Source organism: Leptopilina boulardi, unplaced genomic scaffold, assembly GCF_019393585.1.
Source record: "Leptopilina boulardi isolate dan_hultmark-lab unplaced genomic scaffold, ZJU_Lbou_2.1 LbouV2_392, whole genome shotgun sequence".
Classification (NCBI taxonomy): domain Eukaryota; kingdom Metazoa; phylum Arthropoda; class Insecta; order Hymenoptera; family Figitidae; genus Leptopilina; species Leptopilina boulardi.
Window position 1 is genome coordinate 1,059,064 of NW_026137965.1, and position 17,143 is coordinate 1,076,206.

The 17,143-nt window shown below is 35.0% G+C and overlaps 1 protein-coding gene across 3 annotated transcripts in view; it reads right to left on the minus strand.

Moving 5' to 3' along the window:
• The window catches only part of LOC127288577 (GATA-binding factor 2-like), a 72,324-nt gene that overhangs the window by 5,738 nt on the left and 49,443 nt on the right, over window positions 1-17,143 (minus strand). For all 3 annotated transcript variants that reach the window (XM_051316114.1, XM_051316115.1, XM_051316116.1), the window contains exon 5: window positions 7,004-7,138. In XM_051316114.1, coding sequence (XP_051172071.1) covers window positions 7,004-7,138 — 135 coding nt within the window. The remainder of the gene's footprint in view (window positions 1-7,003; window positions 7,139-17,143) is intronic.

Below are 17,143 nucleotides of genomic sequence, written 5' to 3' on the forward strand. Positions count from 1 at the left end.
AGCAAACTTGTTTTTCTTTCGCAAACTTTTTATCTTTTAATACCCAAATTTCAAAGAGAAGGGAAAAATTTTCTTAAATTATATTATAATGAACGCGAGTCGTATATGTCTATAATTCCATTCCCGAGATTACTATAACGTTTCTCTAGTTCATTAACGCGCGAGAGAACAGGACGCTAATTGCAATCGTTTCAGCACGTTTCAGCAAAGCGGACAATAGCGTCGACTCGTGCGAGTGTGTATAACCAGACAACGCAATTAAGAAATCCCTCAGATTCTCGGTAGTCTGCTCATTCTGCGGTTGCGAGCGCGCGCAATTATAATTAACGAATCGACAGCCCTCGCTCAATTCGAGAGCTGTATCATCATATATATACTCAAGACGTGTGTATCATGCAAGCCATATGTGGATAATATTCCACACATCGTAATCTTCAAATTCTTCATGCAAATCTCCAACAATAACGATCCTAACATCCTCCATATCACCATCAAACATATATATATATATATATATATGAAATATTCATTTCTCTTTTCCACGATTTCACTTTTAATTATCCGTATTTTTTTCCACTTATTTGCAAAATCGTTTTATTTATGGGGAATTACTTTTATCATAACTTAAGATGTGGACTTTGTTTCTTTTATTCCCTGATTTAGTCAATATCAGGTTATTGATAAACATCATTAAACCAACATGATTCCCAACTGTTTGATAATTTTTTTTTTTCAAAAAGTTCGTTACAGTATCTGAAAGTACCATTTTTCCCTTGAAAATGCATTTTGAAACTTTAGAAAATCTTTATTTGGCTCTGAATTATCGTCATTTGAATTTTCTGAGTTTGATGAATTTTTCAATATTCATCATTAAGATATATCGCTCGTCTATTTTTGACTAAATGTTTAGTTATTATAATCCCGTTATCACCGTCTGGATAAATTTAATCTTCTGAGAGGTTAAAGGCTGTAGATATATTCTACGTCTGCGCAGGATGTTTGCTTCTGCGCAGACGCAGAACTGCCTTTAACCTCTCGGAAGATTAAATTTATCCACACGGTGCAAACGGGCTGTATAGCGAAAAAATTCTTATAGATAGTACTTTTTCTCCGTGTATTGAATTAATAATTGTTACGCCTTTTGTCAGAAAAGCATATTTTCCTCATATATAAAAATATGTCTATAAGCAAAATAGAAAAGAAGTATATAGAAAAAAAAGTTTGCTCGTTTATTAATCCTTTGTTTGTTTCAAGTCTGTAACAGCAGGCAGGACCGTATACAGATATAGAATGTAGAGAAGGAGAGTTTTTGACGTTCGAGTGAGTGAGTGCCTTGTACAATACTTAAGTACAAAATAAGTAGGTATGCAAGTATTGTGTGGCAAACGGGGAGTTGGCGGGACTTTGTAGTCGCCGCGACGTGACGCAACTGACAACTCGCGAGAAAAAATTCCCGGTATTATAAGGAGTATCTTCTCGTCCTTTATACCCTCTCTTACTCCTCTTCCGCATATTCTATACCCTCTTCATCTTCATCGGACATTAAAATTTGTCTCATATTTCTTTCAACCGATTGGCAAGAGTTTCTTTACCCTTTCGAAAATCAAACAAATCCGCAACATATGTGACAATTTGTACCTATATTTATTATTGTATAGAAAGTAACAAACATCGATTTTTCAATTTCTTTCTGAATTTATTTAAACTTAATTTTTCGTTATCCTCAGTGTCTAGACGGTCAATGACTCTTTTTCGGAATTGGCCAAATTTTGTCAAATTAGTGGCGGCCTCCTCAAACGAAGGGTCTGTAAAGGGTCTGCGATTCAGGAAATATTAATATAATTCCCTCTCGTCAACCGATAGAAGTCATGTTTGAAAATTAGCCAAATTGTACAAAAGTGAATATAGTCAGAATTAAAAGTTGCATTTGATTTATTGTACGATTTTAAAAAGAAAAAAGTAAAACTTGAGAAATTAGCGAGTTTGGAAGGTTGCAGGTATAAATTGGAATTCGAGATGGGAATAGTTGGGACAATGGGAGCAATAATAAGCGATGAGACTCTAATGAGGGAAGCTTCGGTTTCCGCGAGATGGACGCTGTTTGCTCGGACCGATTTGAATACAATAAGGCGGCTTTAATAGGAACCATCGCTTAAGTCTGCTGGTGTCCGAAAGTGCGAAGTGCAAACAAAAGAGATGAGAGAGTGCGAGTATCACCAACCAAAGAGGTCGACAGAGATGGAAGACGAGAGACGAAGACTTGGAGGAGTTTCGAATGCGGATTGATGTGGTCACACACGATGCAACCGCACGTCTCTTGCATACGAGATACGTTTACGCGGCTTACAGGGGTCAATGAATGAAAGATCGGATCGAAGAAATGGCGTTTTACATGGCCATGTCTGCTCGATTTTTTTTCTCAGTTCTTTCCCAATTTTCGCAAACATTCAATCAGATAAAAAGGACGAAACGTCTTTTTATTGGACTTTCTTTTCGCCCTTGATATTCTTGACTTTTCGAACGTTTTTAATTGACTGTTAAAAGTGGATCTACATAGGTTTTTCCGAATTACAATTTTGAAATTTAAATAAAGAAAAGATTGTCCGAATCTGAGAATTCAATGACGTATATAATAAAGCGCGAGTTGAATAACTTCGAGACAAGAATACTAATAAAGGCACCTTTAATGTCTCTTCTACGTATAGTGTGACTTTTACAACTTCCTCTCAGTATTAGCTTCCATTTTCACCATTTTTACACGAAGAAATGTATTTTCGAATGACTCACGAAATCTTTTTTTAATGACTCATGAATCTTATAGTCGGTAATTCGATCTGATGGTAAATTTGTCTGATTATTTACGTATGTATAAGAGGAGGCTTGCAAGATTTCGCAGGAAGATCAGTGAAGTGTAGAAAGTCCTAAAATTATGCGGCTTATCGACCAATCAGAGCATGAATATATACGGTTCCCAGTAGCGCTATATTTACTGGTTGCCCCAGCCCACGATTGAGATCATATCGGCGTGGACAGGGCACCTCTGTTCCCTCAAGATATCCCCCAGAATCATCCTCCGGTTGTTCTTCGTCTTCCTAAAAATGGCTCCAAACAGTCTAAAAGGTCCCAATCCCCCAGAGGTCAGGATTATCCACAGAGATAATGATCCAAGATTTTTAGTCGTTTTTTTATATTCATATCTCAAAATCGCAGTTAAACATTTTTTTTTTTGCGACAAACAATTTGGCAAGACTCAAATCCATCATATATGCAAAATGCCGTCGCGTGTAAAACTAGAAGGACTTAACTTTGATGCGTGAAGATCCATTTTACATGATAGGAATTTTATTTGAAGAGGAAACTATAAATAGCAACTCTTCAGGAATAAAATAATTAAAGTTAAAAGGAATGAAAAAAATAACATACAGAAGTTCCTAACTGGATCATTTTTCACATTAAAGATGAATTCAGATCTTTTTGCTGTGACTGGAGAGTGACCGTGACTAATAATTCCGTTTGAATATATGTGCAACATATACGAGAGAATTACTGAGAGGAACATTTCAGACAAACGTCCAGCTCAAAGTGTAATGTGTCGGCTTAATGCCAACGAGACGAGTCGTCTACGCGGGATTCTCGCATTTGCTATATACAACTTGTTTATGTGTATATATAAGGCCAGAGTTGGTAACAATGTAACCAACACCATTACAGGCTAAAGTGAGGCGCATGTGATCTCAAGTTTTGCACAGGTCGCGATCGGTAAATCGTCGACCTTCCTTCGATATCGTTTTTGACTAACAATCAAACAAGAAACGACGACAATGGAATTCTTATGTCAAGTTATTCCTTGACTGACAACTTCGTTATTTGGCAACAACGACCCGTCACGTTCCCATTACGTAATTGAATCACCTAAACCCAACCTAACCTCACATTCATCTCGACAAGCTAATAATTTTGCTCCGTTATGTTTAATTATCCTGTCAAACTTTAAATGCCACATTGTAAAAATAAAGAATATTTTCAGAATATTTACACTGTGTCACTTTTTAACATCGTTAATTTTATATGATATATTTTACGCCCTTGACCCGAACTGACAAATGTACATATAAGAATTAATGATCAGATATATACTTTGTTCTTGTACGAAAGTCCACCTCAGAATTTTATAGTTTGGGGACTCAGTTTTTAGTTTTTGGTCGCCCAACATCTTTTTTTGTCACTGTCACCTGTATACACAATTAGAATGGATGATGATAATTTCTACTCTGCAATTTAGAAAAAATACATCGGCTTGTTCCAAATGTTTTTATTTCCATCAAGGATTTTATTGCAGACGGTAAAACAGTCCGAGACATTATTCTTTGGCTTTACGACCCAACTTTTGGACCTTTCAGGAAGACGTCTGCATTTTTGTAAATTAAAGAATTCAAACTGTCGCACGAAACATACTCGCACGATGTGATTTATGTCATTTTCGGAAAAGATCAAGGGGATTTAAGGAATAATAATAATATTATTTTTATGACAAATTCCATTGTTTTTAAAATGCACAAATACAGTATACGTAATTCTCTAACAATTTTAAATTGGACAACTTTTTATTTTAAAATTAATTAAGTTATATCATAAATTCTTTGGTGAGAAACACACATAAAAAATGGTGAATAAAAAAATTTTTATTCACAAAAAACTGAATTTAAAGTTCAAAAAATGATGAGGTTTAGGAGTGGCCTAAAATGGTGGGATATGAAAACAATTTTTTCAGAGGATAGCGCGTCTCGTGTCGCGAGTATATCTAGCGACGGAACCCCTTGCTTAATTAATGATTACCAGGAAACGTGTCTCGTATAACTATACACTATGGGAGACTACTGTGTACGATCTTGTCCACTGGTCGAGCTGTGCACCCCCTTTATCCAGATCGAACTCGATAAACTCTATATACGTAACGACACATATATATAGGGATCGACGTAACGTTTCTTCGTCCCAAAGACTTTTGAGAAGGAAAAAAGTAACTAACAAAAAACCAGTATACCAGAAGAAGCAGAGAAAAGGAGAAGAACTAAAGCACTTGTGCTTCGGCAAGTTCGAGTCAATTAAGGTGCTTCATCGGCAAATTTTCTTATTTCTCAAATTGAAAAAATTTTGGCATGTATGAAATTATTCTACTTTTGATCAAATATATAGGATATCAAAGAATATCTCCAATTACATATTGCCTGACAAATTTTAGTCTCCAATTCTACTGACTCTCAAGAAACAAAATCAGTTATAAGAGGTTAGCTCTGGGGCTACAAAAACCTAAAAATGGGTATAAAATCTGTTTTTTGTGTTACAAGAAGTCCTTCAATTCTATTGACTCTAAAGAAACAAAATCAAAAAAGGAATCTTGTTAAAAGAGTTTCGGTCCTAATACGAAAATCTAAAAGTGAAAAAACATTTGTTTGGCTATAAAATCTGTTGTTTTTTTTTGTGTTCACAAGGGAATGAAGAAGATGTATAAGACTTTTTTTTCTGAACAAATAAAGAAAGTACATAAATGATGAATATTGCGTTTTTTGGCTTTAAATTGTGGCTTGATCTTGATAATATGAAGATGCAGGCGGACGAGATAAAATGACGGATAACGCTACGGGGAAAAAGTAGGGTAAATTTGAACGGGTGATTTGCACTCCGATTAGGCTCATTGAGCGACGCGTGCACTACGAGATGCGAACAAGTGGAGGCTTGTTTCGTGGGTTTCGCATGCAGCGAAGAAAACAGAAAGCCGCCTGTAACAAGACCATCAGGGAATCCAAAGTGACGAATATCCGCACACTGTAGAAAATGCTTATACTAATTAGCGCTATAAGGTCCGAACAATCATCTCCATACCAAAACCAATTCACGTTAATCTCCTAAGGATATGAGATTTACTTTTCTATACAAATACAAACTTTTATAGTTGAAATGTTAAGAAAATCGATATTTACATTAATTCAGTCTTGCAAATACAAACTTTGAGAATAAAAGAAGTTTTATTCGTAAAATTGAATACGGAAAAAATAGTACCGGTAATGGATACTCTTTCGATTTTGAATGCCGACGTAAAGTTGACAAACGACAAGCGACAATAGGTATGTCATTGCCCAAAAGCAACAGTCTATAACCCCACCTTCGAGGTTTTTAAGTATGATAAAAGTACGAATGCTGTATAATATACTCTAAAGCAAAAGGTCGAAGGTGGATACATTTCTAAAGTAGTTGGGTCGGTAACGAAATATCGGATTGCCATTGTCGTTGATCCCCAAAAGCCTATTGTCAATCTCCTCTTTAAAAGCCTAATTCGTATATGTCTTTTCTTAACCGATAAAAAAAACTCCCTTCAATGACAAAAATATTTGCAATCCCATTAATAATTTTATAAACTATAGTCATCTTTTTCATATTCTGCCGTGTTTTCAAGAAACATTGTTAAATAACGTAATAAAAGATAAATGATGATTTTTTTTGGCAGGAATGTCTAGGAAGTTGTTGGATGGGATAAAAACAAGTTGAATGAGGTCCTTGCGAATTGCCCTCTCTTGCAATGATATCCGTTTTCCTGGTTAGTCCCGCGGAACATCCCGAGGGAAAATAATGGGAGCAAAAACCTTTGGTTTGAGGGCCTCTCTCTGAGCTCACTTCCGGCGCTTCCTGTGTCACACGCAGTTGAGCACGCTCCACCCTTGAGTGGTTGCCTCACACATAAATGCCCAAATACAGCACAACAGAGGAATCGTGTTCCGGCAAACACGCCTGCCCTAATTGTCGGTACAACAGACTCTCAAGTGTCCCGTCTTATTGTCGCAAAATTCATGCCGTAAATTATTATCCCCTTGATTCTCTTTTCTTTTTCCCCCATCTTCCAAATTTCTGCTGACACTGGCAATTTTTTTTTCAATCTTTACACTTGTTTTCCCCTTATACATGAAAATTTATTTTACTTTTTAGTTAAGAATTTATTGTTACTTACGTTATGGAGTTTGTAGTATAAACCGCAAGCGTTGCAAACGGGCTCGCCGGCTTGGTTTCTTCGCCAAAGCGTCGTTGTTGCTGTTTTGCAGTTCGCACAACTTGTGCCAGCTCTACGGGCAGCACTTTGCAGGGACTGGAATTAAAAAAACGAAACAAATTAAAAAAAAATTTTAGAAATAACTTTTGTTCAACAGTAAAGATAAACGATTCAATCGGCTATTTCAAAAGAAATGCTTTAATAGCTTTTGAAAAGAAACCTCTCGATCGATCGGAGATTTTAGGGATTAAAAAAAGGTGATGCGTTTTTCTCGACTAGAATCTAATCCTTCCACACTAAGAGTCTAGGACCTTTTAGTGTACCGAGGAATGGTCTTGACACCTGTGCCTTCGAGAGTGGCAAACACTTAACTAAAAAGGTCTATTATCCCTTCTGCGGGATAACTGTAGCTTATTTAGCATCATCTCCCATACCTTTCTCTCTCACTAAAAAAAAAAAATCAGATTGATCTTTCCATCATTTTCCGAAACAATCGCTACTATCACATTCTAAAATCTAATATTCATGAGATTGTATGTTACTGTGAGAATTCATTGTTTTATTAATAGAATAAATAATTCCATTCAATTGGAAATTTATTAGAATAAATGTCAAAATTTTAAAAATAAATGTTTTAAAAGTAAGTTTAAAAAAAAGTTTTAAAAAAGTAAGTTGTGTGTATATAAACGAATCGACCTCCTCGTGTGCCACAAAACGAACATGTATATAGGTATCCCTCTCGCACGATTACCTATATAATAGGGTATCCTCGACCAGCCTCTTTTCTCCTTCTTTTGGACCACTTAACCTCTAAGATGACACAGTACATTTGAACCGAAACCATTTCGACGCAAGACATACTATATACCTGCCATTGTCGGGCACCGTCGGAACTCCGACGAACTCCCGTAGCATAATGGAGAAGTTATTGAAAATTTCTTTTGTACTCCCTTGGGGACAAAATTACGCTTTTTGTCCTCTCGATATATGTACACAATAAAGCTTCGATATACACGACGAGGAGAAACTTTCCTTTCGGTATGTCGATTTCTCGAGGATTTCACTATTTTGACAATCACGCTTTTTGTCCAAAAATCTTGATCCTATTAAATGAGAATTGAATTCGAGTGAAATGCCAATGAACTTTTAACGTTTTTTTTTTAAGTTTACTTATTTTTATTCAATTTTTTATCATTTTTAGATTTATAGTTTTTATACTATTATGCAAGAAAAAAGAATTATTAAAATTACCTTAAGGATTGTAAAATTTGACAAAATTTTTTGTGTCAACTATAAGATAACACTCTACTGTTAGATTATTATCTACAGCATGCCAAAATAACCATCTTTATACTCCAAAAAAGTTAATTTTATGTTTATAGTTTGTAAAGCTTTTAATAATTTTTATAATTCTTATTTGCTAAATTTTAAAAATTACGTTGAAACCATTTTGTCTATTGTTTGTTCGGCTATTTGCAACCTGGGACAAATAAAAATTTGTCGTTTTAAGAATTTTGCCAAAAATTCGCTTACCTAAGAATTTGTTTAATGTTTAAAAAAGGTAATTATCATTCATATAATAAGGCCGACCTTTGGTTAAAAAGGACCTTGGCTTTTTGTCCAAAGACGTCCCTGGTATATAAATATATAATTTTTAATGAAAGAAAATATACATAGTGCGCCTTATAATAAAAAAAATGATACAATCTTTAAAAACGTCATGATAATGGAATAAAAAATAACACGAAGGAAATGAAAAAAAGAATTTTTTATGAAAGTGGTGAAGATTAATTGAAAGGAAAAAGGATTGGTGAGAATAGAAGTTGGGTGGTGGTTATACGATTGTACAGGTCCGGCATAAGAGGTGGTGTGTAATCATGCCTTATCGGCCGGATCTTATCAACTCTTGCGCTTCATAAAAGGGGTCTGAGTATAAGGGGGTGAGAGTAAGGTACCACGTCGACCCTTATATATACCAGAATCAATACGCGCCACCTCATCAATACAACGCGGGGGTTGCTATATCTGCTCTAGATCTTTGACACCCTGGCAAATACTCGACCTAACCTCCCACGATGTTGCTTAATGGTTATTAAATGAGGACAGGCAAATATTTTATATAAAACATTCAAAGTTTATTTTTGTGTCTTATGAAAAAGTTTCTTTGTCATTTTCCATACAATTTTATTTCTTTTCTTCTTTTTAGAACACTTTGGCTGTTTTCATAGCGAAGGGTAGTAGCTAGTAAGGTTAAATTAGCGTCTGCGCAAAATAGTAAAAAATGCGATTGATTGGATGATCTTCGTGTGTTTCTGCGCAGTAGCGAATTTATCCATTTCCTACTTTATCTTCGGCGATGAAAAAAGAAGTTGAATATTTTTTTGCAATTTAGAAATTTGAATTCAGTAAATGAGAATTGAATTTGAAACGCGTGAGAACTAAACATGATTATATATCTAAACTTTCTAAATCTGTAAATTTTGAATAAAAAATTCATTTTGTTTTGCATTAGTTCAGTATTTTGTCTCTAAGTTCAATAATCGTGAGAAAAATTTGTGCGTTAAGTCAGTAAAAGAGGAACTAGCGGAGAATAATTGGTTTTATTTTAAGCATGGCTCAATAAAGTTAGGTCTGCAAAAAAGCATTTTCCAATGTATAAATTCAAGCCTGGTAACAATAAGTTGTAAATCTTGATACGGTGAATCGTTTCCCGGTAAATCTGTGTGTATATATATACATCATTGATCAAGAAGAGGGTCCAGGGAAAAACATAAAACAAGAAAAGAAGGGAAACGAAGAAAAAGAAAGTATATATAAGATTCGTTTGGAGCAGTCGGCAACAATACGGTCGATTCTCTCTCTTATGCAAACCAGAGTGGTCAACCAGGACATTTCGTACGCATTGCTGCATGATTAAAGTCTTGAAATTTGTAGGCGTATTAAGTCCTGTCCTCTTCTGTTTATAATCTCTAATTGAATAGAAACGGTATATCTCAATCAATGACGTGCTAATTCTAGAATAATATTGGACGAGCAGTTATTTCTTATGCAAATGGTTTGCCTATTTGCTTCTGAATTGGGTGCTATTGCTCGCTGGGTAATTGTACTTGATATGGACAATATTTATTCCGTGGAGAACCGGTTGTCGGAGCCAGACCTCCGAACGCTGACGGATATGACATTTCTCAAGTTCTTGGCGATCTCAACTCCCCCATTTTTTTCTAGTTGGCGTTTTTTTTTTATCTTGTCGCTGTCTTTCCATCCAGGCGTTTTTATATATTATCCCTCTACAGAAAAGAGAGAGAGACTATCTTTTTCCCTCAAAGTCTCTGATTGGTCTCCCGATTTCTTGCTCACTCTCGATCTGAATATCGGTCTCGATCTTAAACTCGACTATCCACCTCCCACGACTCATCGATCTTCTGATCGTGACTCTGATCGCGAGAAATTAGATTCAGTAGATACTTTCTTTTTAATTAAATTACTTTACATTTTTATGGAAATTAAATCTAATCGCTAACAATCTGGATGATATCACTCTTGCAAAATCAAAATGATTCCGTTTGTTCGTATTTGCATATGTAATTAAGACACTAGAAATACTGAGAAGCAATTGTCAGTGATAAAATTGCAAAGATAAAAAAAAACGAGACGCGCAATATTCTTTTGGATTGTATCACTGCGAGAAGATTGATGGATCATAGTTGCGAGTCCTAGTGGCAATTATAAATTAACCCGGCAGGAGTGATAGATAAATCGACCCAAGTGTCCACGTATTCTGCGAAATATACATGCGCGAACTACACACCTTCACGTTCGTGACCACCGGCATCGCTATGGCTACCGAAGTGGAACATGGTGTGTGATATAAGAGACCCACAGTCGAAGTAACAACCCCGTTATAACTCTCATATAAAATATCGTTCTGTGCAATTAGCTTCTCATTTCATTCCTATATATTTAATGCTCTACTCTATTTGCAAATGAACTTATAGACGGAAATTGTTCATTTCACCTTTCAAAAAATAATATGTATAAATTATCCTTCATTTTTTAAATTCCTTTATATGAATTCATTTTTTTAACACAGAAATATAGGTTTGCTGATTTAGCCATTACGTAAAGGGTGTTTGACACCCAGAGTATCCTCTGAGGATTACGGTTTTGTTAACTTTTAAAATAATTAATTTACTTTAGCTAGACATTTCATTATAATCCGCATATTTTTTTTTCTTGCATATGATTAACCGACTGTTGGATGGTGGGATGATTCTCTATAAATTGAGAGCAAGAGATTGGCACGCGGTTGCACAAGATGAAACGGACAAAAATGTATATTATAAAAAGACATAAAGCGCTCGTGGTTCATGGATAATCGAGTTGGGCTGGTCGCGGAGCGAAAGCCTGTTCGAGTCGATCAGTTCTCGTCGATCGAATCGATTTAATGCCCTTTTATCGAAAGTCATTGCGGGTAATTAATAACCAACGGCAATATGTGCGGCTGGATCAAGCGTGTATGTATATATATATATATATATATATTCCGTTCAACAAAATACAAGAACCAGAGCCAATATACCTCAATTTTTCAAATAAAAATTAGAAACATTTCTGGTTTTCCGAAAAGATAACGGATTTTCTGATCTAGTTTCAGTTATTGAGAAAAATCATAGCATTTTATTTAATCACATAAGAAAAACGTTGCTTCAAAACCGGATTACCGTTCAGCCTTGAACGATTTTTCAATGTTAATTACTGTCTATCGACAAGGAAGTGCTAATTAAAAACACCGTTTGGTTGAAACTCGTATGTGACAATCAACAATTATATCCGAACCAATATAAAGTTAGTTTATTCTTATAATTCTCATTATTATTTATTCTTTTGAATTGGATTCGTTTCTTGTAGAAGAACCATACATTTTTTTGTACCCCAAGGTACTGAAAATTATTGACATAAGGTTGGGGAAAAAAAAGTCTGCAAAATTGTCGCGAAAATTTTCCAAAGATGTTCTTCGACGGTGCAATAGCGACGCGAAGTAAACGAGCATTTACGAGCGAGGCCGAGATACGTATCTCTATATCCTTGACTAAATCGTGACTAGAAGCCCTCGGTCGACGATCAAGAAGAGGGAGTGCATTACAACGATATACAGTGGGCAACATTGTTCGTATCGGGATACAAATTGCTTGGAGCAAACCAGCTAAGAATAAGAAGGGCTTGAGAAGAGGCAGAAGAGAGAGAGAGAGGGAGGGAGAAAAAGGCCCCCTAAGGGCGGGGTGGGGGCACTGCCCCATTTCACGTTGCCCCACAACGAATACGAGAAAAGAACGAGGGAAGGGCCTCTCGATTGCTTTTTGCGACTCGAAAGAGCTGCCTTCGGACGCTTCTGCTCAAGATTTACATCGATGATGCGTTCCGTTCGATACATAAATAAATACATACTTAGTTTACATGTACACATGGCCAGGACCGTGCCTCCCCGATTCTAAGGCGGGGCAGTGCCCCGGGCACCGAAATTAAAAACTAATTATCTATTTTTATATACACTTTAGTTTACTCTACTTCATAACTAAATTATCTTTGTAATTCCTATTCCGATACAAAAATTCTATTTCAAAATCATAAAGAAAATCATTAAAAAAATTAAAGAAATAATCAAAACGTAGTATCTAGAAAATATGGGACTGAAATGAATGGAACAATTTAGAGTTTTTTTTAATACTGGAAGCTTGAATTGAATGAATAGTGAGACTAATTATCTTGAATATGTGGACCACATGATGTACGGCCCTGTTAACTTGTGCACAATTATACCAAGTCTGTACGCGGTGGGATCTGTTAATGTAAATAAACGAATACGCATGCGTGAAATGCATGTGGATGGAGCATATATAGGTTTGACTAATGTGTGTGTGTTTGTATGTGACTGTGACAAGCAGTGGTACCACATTCCTAACACTAGCTCGCTCGGTGCACGGCAGCATAGTCCCTCTCCACAGGGAGATTCGTTTCTACGGAAGGATACGAACCCCCGACGAGTGCAAACAAAAAAAAAATAAAAAAAAATCTCACAATTCCAGATACTATGACACGTCATCCGTCAAATTCAATTTGTAGATGCGTTCCTTTTTTTTCATCCAATCAAGATCTGGAATTTATTTCAGAAATTTCTATTTTATTTCTCAGATTTTATTTAGTATTTATCATTTAAAATTATTATCATAATTCACATTTTTTTCAAATTATTTTTGAAATTATATTATGTAAAATTAAATTAAAATTTTATTAAAGCTGTTTTTATCGCGAAAGGTAAATGGATAAAACTTATTTCCACTGTAGAGCGGTTAGTAATTCCCATTGTCACCACCAGGCGTCCAAAATGACGATTTTTTGCAGTAACGGTCACTAAGAGAAATAAAGTGATAGGTTAAATTTGCGTCTGCGCAGAATACTCAAAAATGACATTCGGGGTAAGGAAACAGCATCCTTTTATGACTCTTAAAATATATTTTTAAAAATTATTATGAATATAATAATAATTTAACAATGCAGTTTTTGAAATTATATTTACTTAATTTTGTCGCCTCGTGAAATTTAGCGCCTGAAACAACACTTTTAAAAGTTCTTATAAAAAAGATTTTGATTTGTAGGTACAATGAAGACAGATGAGGTCATTTTAATCTCTTTCGAGCTATATAGCGTGCGACTGGAGTTCCGCGAAGTGCATGGGAGCTTAAAACGACAACTATTACATTGGCCACACGTTCTCCGCTGTAAAGTTTAACAAACAAGTCAACCATTGCCATCGCATCAGGGGCTACCACAGTTGAGAGTAGCCAATCTATATGATAAACAGTCTAGTTATAAAGTAGTGAGTCAGTTAGCTCGCCTGCATCCGTGTCACTATACTCCAATTTAAAAACTCCCAGATCGTCTTGCAGTAGCGAATTGGGACCAAGGAAAAGAAAATTAAACACACCATCTTCAATCTGTCATTGGATTTTTGTCAATACTCTCTAAAAAAAACTCGTTTCTCTCCAGAAAAAAAATTCAAGAATGCGGAAGAAAATTTTATTAATTAGATACGAAATTTATTATAAACATTTAATATCTAATAACCTATTTTCCGTGCGGAATGAAATAAAGAAATTCTAATTCCACTGAAAAAACAAAGTAATTAGGAATATTGAGATTTTAAATAAGACTGACAAACTAATAAAGAAGACTTATTTGGAATACAGGTTAATTTAATGAAAAGAATCAATTTTCGAAAAGTAATTACATTGAAAGGGAGGGGTAGGGAAAAAGCGTGCGAACTTAGGGCATGTCGTGAATGTGGTACAAGCGCAGTGAATTTATTTAAATTGCTAGCAATGTTCCCTCTTGTTCAGCAGCTTCTTCTGTAATGAAAATCGAGCAAAGTGAACTCCGCTTCGGCGAAGATGCTCGGAAAAGAAGGAGAATGCAAGAGAAAGAGAGAGAGTATAAAAACAAAAAAATAAAATAAAACCGCTGGGCTCTTTACAGGTAGGACCCAAGTCTTCGTGTGAGAGTCCACCGTACCCAATTTTTTTACTCTCCAAACCAAAAAAAAAACCAGTCACGAGTTTTCTCCTATACCCTGAGAAACATTGATTTTCCACTTTTTGTAAATTTTTCAACAGGACTTTTTAAAAAATAAATTGTAGTACACGGAGAAGAAGGAATTGTTAAATCTAATGTAATAACCGGATAGAGCTAACAAATACGGCATGCATAGAAAAAACGTTGGATAAAAGTTTTTGCAGAGTTAATTTTTAATTTTGGGGTAGAAATTCTGTTTTTTTTGCGAGAACAATTATTTTTCTGAACTATTTTACTGTTATCACAACAATTTCGAATTGTTAGACGCAGTTTTTTTTCAATTTATTAAATGTCCGCCATTTGTAATAATTCATCTCTCACATGAGTTGCAACAGTTTGTCCGCAAGAGCGCTAGTATCGCTAACTAAGCATATGAAATAGAAAAGGATAGAAGATATTAGTTTTTTTCTTTCTCATTCATTTACGATTTTAATGTACGTTAAAGAAAAAATCGTCATCAAAATTTTTCGAATGTACCCATAGAGTGAAAAAAAAATTATTAATCGATGAATTCTAGAGACTAAATTGAAAAGAAAAAAAAATCGAATAAATCATACTGTCGCGGCTTTATTGTAAAATCGAGCAGTTATTTAAATGTCATTTAAAGTATATAATATATGTATAGATATGAGCGCGCGGTTATAATATCCAAAGTCATATAGTTGATCAGTGAAGCATAGAATCTGTCAATGGGCTCGAAGACATATATACTTCTTGTGCGTGACTGGGACACGTCGCTATTTGAGAATAATGTAATGATTGACATTACACGTGGCAGTGATTTATTAAACTGTTGTGTAGCATCGAGGTAAACTCAATTATTATTTTCACCGCGATTACCACTCACAAGAGAGCGAGAGAGAGAAAGTGCAATTTCACTGACACACGCTGAATGTACAAGTAGTAAATCATTTTTAACTGGAAAACATTTTGTCTATTTTCCTTCCTTCCTCTTAAGCTTCATTTAGCGGGATTTTTCAATATTAGATATACCTTTCAATAATAAATTTTTAAACAAAAAAAGACTTTTTATAAATATAAATAAATATATAATTTAATATTTATTAGTTGGGAGAAAAAATATTTTTACCGGAAGGAGAATATGTTGTATGTATTAAGTTGAGAAAGTATACGTTAGGAGTTACTTGAAAATAAAAAGAGTATATAAAAGGATAGATCGATTTTAAAATGAAGAGGAGAAAGATATACCTCGAGAATAATTCGAGGCGAAAATTTCCTGAGGAGAGTATAATTTGCGAGTGGCTGATTGGCCGTGGAATAGAAGGACTATATTCCTTTTCCACGATCGACCATGTAATTCATCCAGCGTTCCATAAAGGCCAACTGGCGCATCCTCGACGTGCGCCAAATAACAGACTGGCAGGATTTATACACACACACACACGTATAATTTACAAGTTTCCTTGTACTCTACATATATGTGCAAAAAATATACAATATTCACGGGACGATTTTCACGTGCGAACGGAACTTTACCCGTGTGTATATATATACATTCTCGCACACGTGCCTATATATACAATATATTATATATAAAACGCTTCTCAAGATTTGAAAAATTCCCCACGCGATACGCATGCCTGCACTCACTAAACACATCCTCACAGAGACTATGTCGTAGAAAAAAATGTTTATACTTCGCACTTATAATATCACCTATTATTAAATATTTATTATCTCTATAATTTTTCATCGATTTTTGCTCCTGGCGAGTAATATCATGATTGAATAAATATTTAAAGTTGATTCAAAATTTTTAATAATTTTTCGCCTCCACGATTCTCTATTGCATATTTGCTTTATAATTAGTTTGTAACAGGATCGGATTTAAATGAAATAGAACCCGGAGTTTTATGATTCCTTTAAACTTAGGATTCTTAAAATGTTATATTTTTTCTCACAAAAAAATGGATGTTAACAAATAAGTTGAAATTCAGACTAAAACAGAGAGAGAGAGAGAGAGAGAGAGAGAGAGAGAGAGAGTAGTTTTTAATGTAAAAATAATTTTAGTGTGAAAATTATCATTCGCGCAATCATCAATCAATTACGGAACATGTATTTATAAAAAAAATGATGTGTCCACTTTCTATAAATAAATGAAATTTCTCGCGTTCAAATTAAATCATATTCGCTCGAAAGAGCTAATTAACTTGAAAATAGATTTCAGAGTATATATAAACCGGTTATGGGATATGTATTTTTCTATTGAAATATTTGTGGCGAAGATAAATATTTTGGGAACGAAAATTGAGAGATTGGCTTGCGACCAAGCATAGTGGACCACAAATCATTTCGATTATCCGGAAGGTTATTAAGGTGCCATTAAGAGGTTATAAAGGGCAAGAGGAGTCGTAGCATCACGCATCTCGTCACACACAAGTGATGGAGGGGAGAGGGGCAGAGTATAGTAAAAAAGCGGAGAGAGAGAGAGAGAGAGAGAGAAAGAGAGGCCCC